The 15,802-nt window shown below is 45.0% G+C and overlaps 1 protein-coding gene across 5 annotated transcripts in view; it reads right to left on the bottom strand.

Moving 5' to 3' along the window:
- Window positions 1-15,802, bottom strand: part of TIAM1 (TIAM Rac1 associated GEF 1) — a 159,110-nt gene that overhangs the window by 1,724 nt on the left and 141,584 nt on the right. For all 5 annotated transcript variants that reach the window (XM_068971664.1, XM_068971676.1, XM_068971671.1 and 2 more), the window contains 4 exons: window positions 9,160-9,218; window positions 8,115-8,217; window positions 4,678-4,765; window positions 2,227-2,399 (listed from right to left, as the gene is read on the bottom strand). In XM_068971664.1, the coding sequence (XP_068827765.1) occupies window positions 2,227-2,399; window positions 4,678-4,765; window positions 8,115-8,217; window positions 9,160-9,218 (423 nt within the window). The remainder of the gene's footprint in view (window positions 1-2,226; window positions 2,400-4,677; window positions 4,766-8,114; window positions 8,218-9,159; window positions 9,219-15,802) is intronic.

Genomic DNA, 15,802 nt, shown 5'->3' with positions numbered 1-15,802 from the left:
TGTTTCCGACATCATTCCTCTCATTCAAGGTAGGGAATGAAAAGCACTCCCGGAAAAACAGAAAACAGAAAGAATAAAAAAAAAAAAATAGTACTATTCCATTGGAAAGAAGCAAAAATTATTGTTCAATTTTACCTCGATATCATCACAGTGAAGCCTGACTCTCCAATCACTATATTAGAACTACCTTAATTCCAAACTGGGATACTGGAAATATTTGTCAAGGATGTGCTGGCTGAAGTATTTAGGGGTAAGGAGTGCTAATGTCTGTATTCTGAAAACGTGTCAAAAGCAAGATGAGTTGATGGATGATAGATGGATATGTGGTAATGAAAATATATAAAAATGTTAATTACAGACAGCAGGTAGGAATGTGTATAATTCTTTCATTTGTTCTATATGTCTAAGAATTTCCATAAGAAAATGTTGAAAAACAAAAAAATTTGTAGTTGGATCACTGGCAGACATTTGGTGAAGGGAGGCAGAATATTTGCCTTTACTGTTCTATTCAAACAAGAGCAAAAGGAAAAATAAACTAGCTGGGTGTCGTGAATCACAACAATGAGCAAAGAAGCATAAGAATCTATCCTTTACTAAAAGAATACATAATAACCTAGCCAGCCTTATGGGGTTCCAAGAGACAATCTTTGACTTGAGTACTGCCATTATTCACTATTAAGACTGATTAGCTAGTACAGTGCTGACCCACTCAAACACCATTTTCAAATCATCTAATGTGAATGATGAGAGTGAGGAACTTCAAAAGCAAAGTGATAAAGACTTTCTTCAGCCAAAAATGAGCCATTAGGCTCTGACACCAAGGCTTTCTCTCTTGATATTCAAGATAACAGAGTCTTCTTTCCAAAGGGATCTCAGCAAGAAAACTCCTGAGTGTCCCACAGACTACAAATGCTTAGTTTCAAAGTGAATGGAGCTCTATCTAACTTTAGGTTCATCAATTAACAAGTAACACCTGGCCAATGACAGGTGGGCTTTCCTGAGGTTGGGACACATAGTCCCAATCCTAATTAAATATATCTGGAAAATGAAAGAAACAAATGAGATAATTCCAAGGTGAAATTCTCTGCTATGAGCTCTAAAGGGATGAGCAAAGCTATTTAATACATGAGGACTCCAGGAGAAATCGTGGATGGGGAAGTATGGATACTGGCAAGTCCAGAAGAGTGCTAGGTGTTCACCGTACCAGGTTTCCAATAAACATTTAGCAACTGATTGAAGACTAGATGTAACTAGGCCCTTTAACATTGGCTAAACTTAAGGTACTTAGAATGTAATATACCCTATCAAGCTAGGCAGGTTTTGTCTATGAAAACCTTCAACCATTCAGTGTCATACCTGCCTCTTCAACACAATTGAGAACAGGCAGAAAATTCACCAGAACAGAAGGCGTTTTGGCGAATGCAAAGGAAGCCTCTTTTATTGGAATGTTCCCTGCAAAATTTTGGACTGCTTCTTAAGGAAGGAGTGATAAAAATGTTAAATCTTGATGTCTTTAATACCCAAGTGTTATGAAAATATCTTTCTTCCTAGATAGATTTTAATGCCATTTACAGGTGGTAGTATTGATCTTCACTGCTTTAAGGTGATATAATAAGTCCTAAAAGAGTATTTACTCTGGGACCATTTAAATTCCAGATTCTTCTTTTCCAATAGCAGCTCAAGGCTGCCCCAAATCAACACAGAGGCTAAAATTAAAGTTGCAGGCACAGGTGAGGGTAACATCTGATGGGTCATCTGATCTACCAAACATGGCCTCCCTACTGAGAACAAGCCTGGCTGTGTTTCTAGAGGACAAAGCCACCGTGTTCTCAGAACGGTGGGCTGTGACCTTGCTGAGACATCACACACTGCTTTTTTTTTTTTTTTGCTGGACAAAGCTGGCTGTCATGCAAAGCAGCAACTCTCATTCGGCAAGCAGGCTAAGACAGCCCCTCCAAGTAGGAGAAGGTGCTTACTTCCTGGCTCGGCGAATGAGAGGGGGAGCTCACCAGCCAGGAGGAGGAGGGCAGCCAAGGGAGAGCTTGAGGGAGGGCGAAAGGCTTAAATCAACGGAGGGAGGCAAAGGCAGGGAACCTCACACCAGGGAAGAATGTACTCCAACATTAGCCCCCACAAGGCCACATCTAAGTCTTGTTCAACAAGGACGTCAGTTCTACAGTGGAGCGGGGGTGACGGGGATTTTGAATGTCTGAATCCCCACAGTACCTGCCCTGCTCATGGCCGGCCTGGCCCCTTTCAGCGCACACAACCGCTTTCCTCCAAAAGGGACATATTGCTGGGACGAGGGAAGGCTCTCGGTCTTCAGGAGCTGTCTTCTGTGCTTATCTCGCAGGATGGAATGCACAGCCTTCAGGAAATCCTTTCGGCTCTCTGGGGAGCTATGAAAAGAAGATTTACACGTGTTGGGGAAACAGCACTTAACACATGGTGAACTTCTGATGCTATCAGGTACAGTCAAACAAATATCCCGAGGACCAAAGTTAAAGATGGGAGGCCACCACTCCAATTTCACTGCCAAGGAGCATTTTCATTGCTGGAGATAAAGAACACGTATTCCTTTCCCTTTATGCTTTGTGACTCATCTCCTGCAACCAATTTGGGACAGAGCACCCCATTACTGAACAGACTGATGGAGAGATGGATTTTATGGACAGAGTTGCCAGATTCTGCTCTCAGTACTTAAGGCAGAGTCTTTCATTCTATAGCATCTTTACAGACAAAGGAACCAAGGATTCCTGCAGCTCTGCAGCGCCCCTGAAATAATGTCCCAACACCCTGAGCTTCCTCTAACTTGGCCTCCTTGTTAACGCATTACTGACTGGGGAATTTCTACAGAACCTAACATCTGTGGCCAGTGACTTACTAGGTTGGCCGAAAAGTTCATTCAGGTTTTTCATCGTATCTTACAGAAAACTTGAACGAACTTTTTGGCCAACTCAGTATCATGTAAGCAAAAACTGAAACAACTCCAGTCAATAACATTTGGGCAACAAAAAAGACCTATTAATACATCTCTGGTCAGTAATGCTTTAAATATATCAATGCCTCCCAGGGCACATGCCAACATGAAAATATTAAAGCTACATTGTTAAGAACTGGAAAATCTTCCCAAGTCCCAATTCCCAAAGTACATCCTAGGTCAGTTATTTTTCTTGCTAAGATCTCAATATTTTTACCCAGGTAAGTTTTACCTGGTATTCCCTATTAACAATGAATATGGCATCTCTGGGGCAGGCTCATTGGACCCTGTTGATTTAACAACAAAAACCACAAAATCACAAGTTTGCTCATAACTTTTCTTCCAAGGAGTAAGCGTCTTTTAATTTCATGGCTGCAGTCACCATCTGCAGTGACTTTGGAGCCCCCCAAAATGAAGTCTGACACTGTTTCCACTGTTTCCCCGTCTATTTCCCATGAAGTGATGGGACTGGATGCCATGATCTTCATTTTCTGAATGTTGAGCTTCAAGCCAACTTTTTCACTCTCCTCTTTTACTTTCATCAAGAGGCTCTTTAGCTGCTCTTCACTTTCTGCCATAAGAGTGGTGTCATCTGCATCTCTGAGGTTATTGATATTTCTCCCGGCAATCTTGGTTCCAGCTAGATAATGTGGTAAGGGAGTGCTACATGTGGTAAGGATGCTGCTAAACCACACATAGGTTATTTGAAAAAAATTTCTGTTCTAGTTCCAGCAGGTTCCCAGGATTTGGATTTATTGTTCCCTGTCAACCAACACAGACAAGTAAAGCAGAAATACAGAATACAGGCTTTGAAGTCAAACCCACTGAGCTTGAACTCAGAGTTCATTTGCTGTAAGATTTCAGCAAAGTAGCCTCTATGAGCCTTGACACCTCATTTGTAAAAATGGAATAAATACCTCAGGCTGATTAACTGAAATAATGCAGGAAAGGTGCTTAGCCTAGTTGATGTTTGGTAAATGTGTCTTCTTACTATATCAGCAGTCACACTGTAAAATATTATTAACAACCATAAAATATTTATTCTGTAGAGAGTATGGGCTGCACTTGAGAAGAGTACAATTCTCAAATTCTCCAGAGCTCAAAGAAAAGGAGGAGCAGAGGGGAATGGGGGGGGGGGGGGGCGAGTAAGAATAAGAAGAAATAAGTAGAAGCCCATATCATAAGCTCAGCTTCCACTCCAGATCTGCAGGTGAATCCGAGTCACCTGTGCCAGCCTCCCTAGGCTGAGCTTTCTCTGCGTGATGATGAATCCCTGTAACACTCCCCTCCTCCCCGCTGACTCCCCCACCTGTTGCATCTCAGAGATGTTACAGTACAAACTGCACCCAAACCCCAAAACCAAGCGTTATTAAGACAACCATGTCCTTCTAACCCGCCAAATGTACACAAGGGAAGGACGCCCTCATTCGAATGATGGATATGTATGAAAATTCCAATTTCCTTTTAGAAAGATACTAAATTGACCAGGTTACTGTCTGTATTCTAATAAAATTAATTGATCCAATGACTCTTACTCAATTAAGTGTTAAGTACTTTCTCAAATGTACAGGAAAAAGGATATAGCTTCTAAGGATGCACAGGCTGGTCCAGAGAACCCAGAGGGGTTGGGGACACCAAGCACAGTCACACCCCTTCCCCTGAGCAGCACAGCCCACACTTCACGGCTCCAGGCTCACCTGCAGCACAGGTGGAAGACCCTCTCTGGCCTCCCTTCAGACTCCGACTTCACATGGACGATTTCACACACGGCATTTGCTTCTGCATCTAGGTAAATTAAAACAAGGATGAAGGAGAGTATGTTTCAAAGAAATTTATTTGCGTTTTTATAAAAGCATCTTGCATGCTTTGGTGTCAGGATTAAATAGTGCAGAGCCGCCTAAGACCAAAGCAACTTCATTCCTGTCCTGTGATCTCAAGAGGCCAAGTGATTGAGAGCTTAATGGGTGCAAAAGAAAAGAACGCTTGGAAAATTTCCAGTTGCTAAAATCTCCCTCTGGATGGTCTAAAAGGACAATCAGTCAATCATACTGATGGAAGAACTGACCCTTTAGCTTCACCGCCCGTTTGGCTGAACTATTTTAATTAAGTAATTTGTTGTTTTGGCAACAGTTGGATGAGATGGAGCCCAAGATTCCAATCTAGGCCAGTGATAAAGAGAGGAGGCCCTTTCCCAGCAGGACAGCCTTCCCACTGTGAACAGGCCTGGTGCCCTGGACAGGCATGTCCTGGGAATAAATGGGGCTCTTCTCTCTCAGTCTACCCATAGAGTCCAATCTGAGTGAAGCAAAAATGGTATCTGAGACGGTAAGAATAAGCTATATTTAGCAGTAATTTCTAAGTCTTTCAGTGCCTGAATATCATATTATTTTACCATGTTATTCATTATTAGTGTTTATAAAAGAGTTCATTGCAGGCCCACTGAACTCTGCACATTGTGAAGTCTCATGCTGACCTAGTGGTTCCACACCTTGGTCACAACAAACCCTCATCACACCCACATTATTTAAACCCAACCGTTCACTCTCACTCTTCACTTTCATGCATTGGAGAAGGAAATGGCAACCCACTCCAGTATTCTTGCCTGGAGAATCCTAGGGACCAGGGAGCCTGGTGGGCTGCCGTCTATGGGGTCGCACAGAGTCAGACACGACTGAAGCAACTTAGCAGCAACAACTTAGCAGGACCCATATAAACTAAGTTTCACAAGTTCTCCCAAATGCAGACAAAAATCTAGAAATTTCCATCTTCTGATTCTCAAATCCACTGGCATGTAATTCATAAGGAGATGTGTTGGCTAGTCTTTACAACTCCATGAAAATAAGCTTTCATCTTGATGATTTTAAACTTGATTTGAGTGAAAACCCGAGGATGAGAATGGAATGTCACATTCACAAAGATGGCTTTGTTTTCCAAACTTATGATCTTCACGGAAGGCAAAATTCCTGCCTGAGATGGGCCTTTATAGTATGCTGTAAACATGGGCTTTTCCAGATATAAACCAGGCACAAGGAAACACAGGAACTAGAAAATTCACAACCTAGGGTTGTAAAGTAAGACAACACTAGTATTTAAGAGCCCAAACTTCACAATACTATTCGAGTTGTTTGTAGACTTAAGATTTCTAGGTTCCTGAAAATTCATCTGTAAATCAATTTTACTAATCAAATCAGAGTGAAAAAGCAACAGGGTAAATCTCTGGACCAGAAGGTTTGCCAGAGAAATATTCATAAGTCACCCCCAATGCATTTACCAGTCGTGGTTTTTGCATTTGAGTTCTCTCTGTGTGACGCATAAGAGCTGTGAAGGAAGCGATTTCTAGTTTAACTTGGGTGAGTAACTGAAGGTTTACCAAATACTGCAGATGGTTTGTCCTCAAGACACTGGATTAGGAAAGAGTTGGTTCTATAAGGACTGAAAGTGAAAGTGATGTCGCTCAGTCATGTCCGACTCTTTGCGACCCGTGGACTGGAGCCCATCAAGCTCCTCCATCCATGGGATTCTCCAGGCAAGAATACTGGAGTGGGTTGCCATTTCCTTCTCCAGGGGATCTTCCAGACCCAGGGATCGAACCCAGGTCTCCCACATTGCAGGCAGATGCTTTAACCTCGGCACCACCAGGGAAGCCCTCTGTAAGGACTAGAGCCAACTTTATGGCTGATGGAGGGGACAAGTGCAAACGGGGAGAAGATGAGTGATGCCAATCAGGCACAAAGAACTGTGCGCTCATGTTAGATGCCAGTGTGAAATGAAATCTCTTGCCATGTCAATAAACAAGAAATGTCATAGCCATCAGTGATTTCTGGCCTCCAAAGGTGAATGAGGGCTCCCAAAACTGCATTCCAGAGGATGCTGCCAGCCCCTACAGTGACTGCTGAGGAGCTGGGGGAATGCAAGAAGCAAGGTGGACAGGGAAACAGGGTTGACCCCAGATAGCTGAGGCACATAGGAAAGGAATGCATTCAGTGAGCCCAGAGGCTTGCCTCTTCCCATACACAGAATGCTAAATGCTTAACCTGATACTTGATCTTTGGTGTTCAGACTGCCTGCTTCCATGGCAAACTTGTATATAGCCTGACTTCCCCTCTTGCCTCCTTGGAGCAGGTTTCTCAGAGCTACTCAGATGCTGTCTCCTGGGCTCGGAGTCCTAAACTTTCCCACCAAATAAAATAACTCTCTACCTTCAGGCTGTGACTATACTTTTTCGTCGACACCAGCAACACCAAACAGAAGTCCAGATGACTGTGCACCTGCGGAGGTCCACTTTCTCAGCCTCTCTTCACCACCAGAGAGCTGCACCTGCTGTCCAGGTGGGACAGGGATCAGAGTGTTCCAAGAGTTTCCACTTGACTCCAAAGCTGTTCCTTCCAGGGTGCGCCTGGGAGAACCACCGCTAATTGCTCCTTCCTAACGCAGCCTCAAATGAAGCCCTGGATGGGCCCCAAGTCACAGAAACACTGCTATTCTAAGTCAGCACCATGCTGACATTTGCCTCTCTTCTCAGCACTAAAGCACCATCTAATCAAGTATTGAATTGGCCAAAACGTTCAAGACTGTCCATAGCATCTTACTGAAAAACCTGAACAAACTATTTGGCCAACCCAATACATTCATCACTGACAACTGGCTTCACGGATATTTGGGAAATAGAAGAAGAAGTGACATTTCATGCTTATACAAAGATAAAGATTTTTAATGCTTCAGGAAAAAAAAAAAAAGTGTATTCAATGGCTTTTTTTGTGCTTTGGAGGCCTTTCGGGGTCTCTCAGTTAAAAGTCCCAGTAAGTCATTTACATGGGCTTTATCTGCTCACGGTCTCAAAGATTCTTTCCAGAAGTACAAGACTCACTGCTACTTAGATGTGCCACTGTAAAGTTATTAATATATATAACAGAATAAATAGAATTCCTTGGAACAGCAGTAAAGGCATGACGTCCATTCACTTAGATCATTTAACAAATAGTTGGGCAAATAAGAGGCAATGAAGAGATTGAGGGAAAGGAGACATAAGCAAAGAAGAAAAAGGACGGTGGAGTGGTTGGGGCCAAGAGCATGGATTCAGAGAAACAGCTGCTACATACATAGAAAGATGTACCCAGCCCATTTCAGAGTTTACCTGCACTTGCCAAAGCGCGAACCTGCAGAGCCTCAGTAGGAATCATGTGTCGAAATCGGAAGGGGTCCCAGTCCTCGTAAATTGAAAGCCTGTGTGATCCTACCTGTACGGAGAGAAGGAACCAGGTGGATGAGATCCATGTCTCAGTCTGGACCAGACCCGCACACTTACTAAACCAGTGATGCTGCAGACACAGAGCAGCCCTGTGGTTAGGGGGTGAGGGACTAGCAGTGTAGGATTAGCAGAGGCAAACTATTATATCCAGGATGGATAAGCAACAAGGTCCTAGTATATAGTACAGGGAGCTGTATTCAATAGCCTGTGGTAAACCATATGGAACAGAATAGAAAAAGGAGTGTCTATATGCATATAACTGAGTTGCTTTGCTGTACAGCAGACACTGGCGCAATACTGTAAACTCAACTGTACTTCAAAAAATAATGAAACTTAAAACATTACTAAAACTAAATTTTTTTAATTTAAAAAATTAAATTGTTTTAATTTTCAGAATAAAAACAGCAATGCTGGAATCCTGGGCTGCCGCCTACCAGCCCCACGAGCACTTCTGTTCACCCACAGCAGCAAGCCAGAGGCCAGGTGAAAATCTGCTGAGGGTGTGCAAATGAGCTTGCTAACCAAATTCAGGCAAAAGAGAGACACAAGGAAAAGGAGGGGAGGAACCCAAAACAAGGACAGCAGGGGGACAGGAAGAACAGGGAGGGGATAAACTAGTGCTGGAAAGTTCTGGCCAAGGTAGGTTCAATAGTTATTTACTGGGTTGGCCAAAAAGTTCACTCAGGTTTCCCCATGTTATGGAAAAACCCCAACGAACTTTTTGGCTAACCCAGTATTTTATGCTCTAAATGTGAGCCGCCTACAGGATGGGCAATTTCCTCAAATGCTCAGTTAACACCTCAAAAAAAAGAAAAAATCATAAAACATTCAGGCCTGACACAGGTTCAGAATTATAATCACACAGAGCCAACTGAGAAGCAGATAGAAAGGGGAGATGCTTTGAAACTGTGGGTGAAAGAAAAAGTCTTACAAGTTTCTTCTTCTGTTTGGTACCATCTTTATAGACAAGGACCACGGCAGTTTTGAAGACTGGAAAAACATAAAATGAAGGCGGTTATGGCACGTAAGGCGTTGGGTTTTCCCCTTCACTTCAATAACTTGTGGTAACAAACACTACAGTTATGAAGAGGACAGACAGTCCCCATGAATGAGCTCCCCTTCCACCCTCCACTCCCTCAGCACATCTGAGAGACACAAAAGCCTGTTCAGACAAAATTTTCCAGGTCCCAGATAATACAGGAAGCCTATACAGATGGAAATAAACCCTCCTGCCCCACTGGAAACTTTGGGGGTAAATATATCTTTCAACTACGCTCTCTCTTCAAGCTTCAAACTTCAGCTTATACACATTTAACAAAAATGTACTAGTTTAGCAGCTGCAGGAGCAATGCAAACATCAATAGTAATAATAGTGCTTAAGGTAATTTCTATTCCTGTAAATCAAAATGATATTACACAGTGCTCATAATTCAGAAAATATAATTCTTTTAGACCTGAATAAATAAAAATTGGTTTACTAAGAAGAATGCAATTCTACTTCTTCCAAACAGGATGAATCATATAAGCCATTTCAGGACTTCTCTAGGAGTCCAGTGGTGGAGACTTAGCCTTCCAACTGCAAGGGGTGCAGGTTCGACCCTTGGTAGGGGAGCTAAGGTTCCACATGCTTCTATGGCCAAAAAACCAAAACACAAAACAGGAACAACACTGTAACAAACTGAATAGACTTTAAAAACATGGAGGACAGGAGAAGATGGATCAAACAGAGAGTAGCACTGAGATATATACATTACCATATGTAAAACAGAGAGCTAATGGGAAGCTGCTATATATCACAGGGAGCTCAACCTTGTGCTCTGTGACAACCTAGAGGGGTGGGATGGGGTGGGAGGGAAGTTTAAGACGGAGGCGACATATGTATGCCTACGGCTTATACATGTTGACGTATGGCAGAAATCAACAAAACATTGTAAAGCAACTGCCCTCCAATTAAAAATAAACCTTTAAAAAAGGTTTTAAAAACGGTCCACATTAAAAAAAAAAACGAAGCTGCTTTTAGAAGCTAGGAGTGTGTTGTTTTATTCTTATATTCTTTGGGGGTGAGGTGGAGGGGAGGCGGTAGAATGGTGTTATGCATAATCTTCCATAGAATACCTTAAGCAACGCCAAGCACATTTAACACTTGGTGATTCTAACTCCTCCTGGAAGAAGAACCAGTGGCCAGCACAACAGGGGTGACCCCAGTCCATCGCTGGCTCTCTGAATCAGGGTCTCTGTCTCCCTTCACACTCTGACCCCGAGTCACACTAGGGACCCCGTCAGTCGCACAGAGGGGGCACCCTTGGGTTCCAGAAACAGAGAATTCTCAGGGACAGGCCTCCGGGCTCTCTACAGACCAACCCAATCTGTCTGGTTCCCTTTGCATCCTACCCAGTTCGGACGGGTCAGGGGTGGGAAAAGAGGGGATAGGGTACAAAGAAAGGGATCCCAGCCACTGAGTCTGGGCTGCCTAAGCACCTGACTTCATAAACACCCCAGAGGCTAGACCATGAGGTTTCCACTGACCCCAGGAGGCCACAGCAGCTCTGACAGAGGACGTGTACTAGCGCCTGAGGAGGCCCTTGGTCCTGACCACGAAACCTTCAGAAATCACAGTGGCCAGGACAGCAGGTCCCTTTAAAAGTGAGGGAGCTCCCCTCCAGGAGAGGGCGAGGGTGCCAGTGACCTTCATCTCCAAAGACCCACCACCTCCTTGGGACCGGAGCTCAGTGAAACTGCTGCCATACTACCAGCCTGCCTTGGTCTACCTGGACCATCTAGGATCCTCGTGGGAGGACCAGAGTGGACCTCAGCCCGGCCTGTGAATATCTCTGCCTCGATCCCTCCCTGATCCATGAGGTGACGCTCACTCAACCAACTCCAAGTGTTGCCCATCCCTTCGGGCACAGCCTTGACCTTCAAAACTCCTGGCTGCCCTGGCCAGCCTAAAACACTCGCTCCATATCCCAAAGGATGAGCATCTAACACCCTTCCAGGGTGAAGCCTGAACAGACGATGTCTGTTCTTCTTTTAAAGGTGATGATCATCAACCCTGAGCACAAACTAGCCTTCCTGGGAGTAAAAACATCAAGGTGCTCTGTTGGCAGCCGGTCAACTTCAGTTTCAGAAGAAAAGCAGCACCATTTCCTGAGATCAGAGGTTCCAACGGAAACAAGACAACCATGCTTTAACCCCAAGCTGCCTGCTCAGTGCTAATTCCTTCCCTCATAGCAACTCTTCCTTGTTTCAAAAATGCATTTCTAAGGCTCTGTTAGTTCTGCCTTTCTACTTAAAAATCACACCGAAACTGCCAACATGTCACCTCTTAAGGACTGGGAATCGTAACAAAAAAATAGCTCATTATAATGACAATAGTCTGTTTACGCGTGCTCAGTCGCTCCAGTCGTGTCTGACTCATTGTGACCATATGGACTGTAACCCGCCAGGCTCCTCTGTCCATGGGATTCTCCAGGCAAGAATCCTGGAGTGGGTTGCCATGCCCTCCTCCAGAGCCAAACACACACACACTGCCCCTGACCTGGGCTTGTGTCACAAAAGCCCCAAACCTTAAAATCGGCATTTTCCTGGACCTTTTCTATCACAGATCGGCAAGCTAGGGCCCACCCGCTTCTGCTCAAGCCACCAATGTGGTGCCCATTTGTTCACATACTGTCTATGGCTGCCTCTGGCTACATGTGGCCTCTGGGTCTGCAAAGCCTAAAATATTTACTCTGTGGCCTTTCACAGAGTAAGTTGCCAACCTCCTGGTTTCTCCCACTCATATGATTTTCTTATTCTAAATCTGTTTATTTCTAACAGCAGAAAGAAAGAAAGTGAAGCCGCTCAGTTGTGCCCGACTCTTTGCGACCCCATGGATAGTGGCCTGCACCAAGCTCCTCTGTCCATGGGATTTTCAAGGCAAGAGTACTGGAGTGGGTTGCCATTTCCTTCTCCAGGGAATCTTCCCGACCCAGGGATAGAACCCAGGTCTCTCACATTGTAGACAGACGCTTTACCGTCTGAGCCACCAGGGAAGTGGCTCTATCAGCAGGGAATCTGTAAAATATAGGAGATAGGTATGAAAATTTTCAATGCTAACCTCTGGTATGGTTCATCTGTGCCCAGAATCACAGGCAGGGAGAGAGACGGTTTAGGTCGTTTCCTTCAGAATCCTACATCCCATAAATGACCTACTAAGAAGTATCAGAAAGCTCCCAGACCTCTCCGCACAGTGGATAAGGATCTGCCTGCCAGTGCAGGGGACACGGGTTCAATCTCTGGTCCAGGAAGATTCCACATGCCAAGGAACTCCTTAGCCCACGTGCCACAAGGATTGAGCCTTCGGTCTAGAGCCTGGGAGCTGCAGATACTGACACCTGCACACCCTAGAGAAGCCGCCGCAATGAGAAACCCACGCACTGCAACTAGAGAGCAGCTCCTGCTCTCCACAGCTAGAGAAAAAGCCTGCACAGCAGCAAAGACCCAGCGCAGTCAAAAAGAAATAAACACTTTTAAAAAAAAGAAAGGAAGAAATTGCAATATTAGAAACAGAACTATGAAGGATGGGAAATGAACCAAACAGTATCCCTCCCCCTGCCAAAAATACCCACTCCTATCAAAAAACGCCAGCATGTAAAACTACCCCACTAACTCCTTTGACTATCATACTTAGTAACATGTTTTTCCTTTACACTTATATGCCTATTACTTTCAATTAGATGGCATCAACAGCTACAATAATGGCTCTTTGGAATTTTTAGGGATATCACTAAGGTTTTCAATGAAGGCTGAGGGATCTAATTGGGAAATGCAATTAATCTTTGTATTAGACGTTCTGATTTTAATACCACTGGGATGTTCCACTTGGGGATGAGCTGTTCACATCATACAAGAAAAGAAGAGTTCAGTTTAAAAAGCAGTAAACAGAGAGAACAAGATGGCGGAGGAGTTGGTGGATGTGGAGTTCATCCCTCTCCACGGATACATCAGGAACACACCTTCAGACACAGAAGTGCCTGCAGAACACCAGCTGAGAGCGGACAGGAGTACCCGACCAGCAGAAAAGAATATATAGAACCATGCAAAACTCGGTAGAAGGAAGGAACTAGGGGGAAAAACAGGAGTGTTAGTAGGACTGGACCTGCCCTTGGCGGGTGGGGGAACTGAGGCAGGGGTCCGATCCTCATATCAGGGCAATTGTCTAAGTCGGAGGAGAAACATTTAAGGGTGAGAGTGAAACAGCTGATCTGCAGCAGCCTAAATGGAATTTGAAGCAGACAGTCCTTCCACAGCCATGCATACCCCAGACAGGGACGCAGGTCCCCTGGAAGGTGCAGCGGCTGGGAGCTGGAGTTTAGGGATTGTGGAGCGATCCTGCTCTCTGTGGAGCAGGGCGAGGGCTGCTGTTGACTGCGCAGAGACAGATGGAGGGGATGTGAGGGAGGAGATTGTGGTGGGAAATGCCAGTGTAGGAAAGCCAGGCAGTCATGGAAGCAAGGCGATACTGCTGAGTCAGCGTAGGGGGGTGGAGCCATCACCACAGCCTCTCTCCCCCAACAGGCCAGCTGCTGAACAACAGAGAGGCTGGCCCATCAAACGCCTGAGGCACTGAACTAGAGAGCAGGACCCCACTAAGGGTGCCCGTTTGAGTGCCTGACACACCAAACTACAGAGTAGGACCCTAGCCAGGGAGGCCCCTCTATGCGCCTGATGCACCAAACAACAGAGAAGGACCCCAGGCAAGGAAACCCTCTAAGTGCCTGAACTGGTGGAGCTATGGGGAAAGACTGGCCAAAGAAGCATTCTGATCACCAGGTACAAGAGGCTTGGGAAAGGACTGTGATAGCGCCATAACTCCTGTGGCAGAGGTAGTCTGTGTCCCTGCACACTTGGCACCGCCAGGGTCCCCGCAAGCCATGCAGCTGCCCCACCTTCATGCTCATCAGCTCTCACCGGCGCAGAGCTGCCACAGGCAAAAAAAGTCTCGTGCCTATGCATGTAGGGTCACTCTGGTCGTGTCTAACTCTTTGTGATCCTGTAGACTGTGGCCTGCCAGGCTTCTTTGTCAGGGGGGTTCTCCAGGCAAGAATCCTAGAGCGTACTGGCCAATACTGGTTTCCATACCTTTTTAGAGCACTATATTTCCTGCTGCCCACCTGGTGCTGCCAGAACCCCTGTGAGCCAAGCAGCTGCACTACCGCCACAGCTGGCCCCCACGGGGCACACCCAAGTCTTCCAGGGCAGGAGCAAACCCCAGCGGACGACCCACATGCAGAGTTGGAAATAAAACCACAATTGAAACCCAGGGGCAGTGTGACTAAGGAAGAAGACCCAAACATTCCCACAAGCTGTACAAGCTGCAGATTAAATCCACACAATCAACTAGGCAGACCCTGTGTCTATGGAATATATAAAAGGACATTGAGAGCTCCCACAAAAGAAAACGCACTAGTTCTGATAGCAGTGGGCATTGGAGGGAAGAACACACAGGAGTGGGACCAGATTAGAATCTGAGCTGCCCCACAGCAGGTCCAGAGACCAGCACAGTGCTGGAGGGCTTCCTGGGGAGGTGAGGTGGACTGGGACCCCCAGCGAGGGAAAGGACTCTGACAGCAGTGACAAGAGAAACATTTATTATTCTTCTGTTTTGACTTGTTCTGTTGATTCTTCAGGATTTTTCCTCCCCCTCTGTTGTAGCTGTCAATTTTATTGGCACTATGAAATCTAAGCTTTTGAGCTTTTTTTTTTTTGCCACATTTTTTGTTGTTTTTATAAACTCTGCCTCTACTTTGGAGATTTGCAGTTCTGTGGAGTTTTCTTCTCTCTCTCTCTTTTTTTTAATTCTTAATGTTTTAAACCTATTATTATTTTTTCTACATTTATTCCTTTGTTTGCTTTTCCTATTGTGCTTTTCACCTTGAAGTTAATCTTTAATATATATTCAGTTCAGTTCAGTCACTCAGTCGTGTCTGACTCTTTGTGACCCCATGAACCAGAGCAGGCCAGGCCTCCCTGTCCATCACCAACTCCCGGAGTTCACCAAAACCCATGTCCATAGAGTTGGTGATGCCATCCAACCATCTTATCCTCTGTTGTCCCCTTCTCCTCCTGCCCTCAATCTTTCCAAGCATTGGGGTCTTTTCAAACAAGTCAGCTCTTCGCATCAGGTGGCCAAAGGGTTGGAGTTTCAGCTTCAACATCAGTTCTTCCAGTGAACACCCAGGACTGATCTCCTTTAGGATGGACTGGTTGGATCTCCTTGCAGTCCAAGGGACTCTCAAGAGTCTTCTCCAACACCACAGTTCAAAAGCATCAATTCTTTGGCACTCAGTTTTCTTCACAGTCCAACTCTCCTATCCACACATGACCACTAGAAAAACCATAGCCTTGAAGGTCCTAGACGGACCTTTTTTTGGCAAAGTAATGTTTCTGCTTTTTAATATGCTATCTAGGTTGGTCATAACTTTCCTTCCAAGGAGTAAGTGTCTTTTAATTTCATGGCTGCAATTACCATCTGAAGTGATTTTGGAGCTCAGAAAAATAAAGTCAGCCACTGTTTGCACTGTTTCCCCATC

The sequence above is a fragment of the Capricornis sumatraensis genome, chromosome 1 (assembly GCF_032405125.1).
Source record: "Capricornis sumatraensis isolate serow.1 chromosome 1, serow.2, whole genome shotgun sequence".
In the NCBI taxonomy this organism is placed as follows: Eukaryota; Metazoa; Chordata; class Mammalia; order Artiodactyla; family Bovidae; genus Capricornis; species Capricornis sumatraensis.
This window is presented reverse-complemented; position numbering and strand designations above follow the sequence as displayed.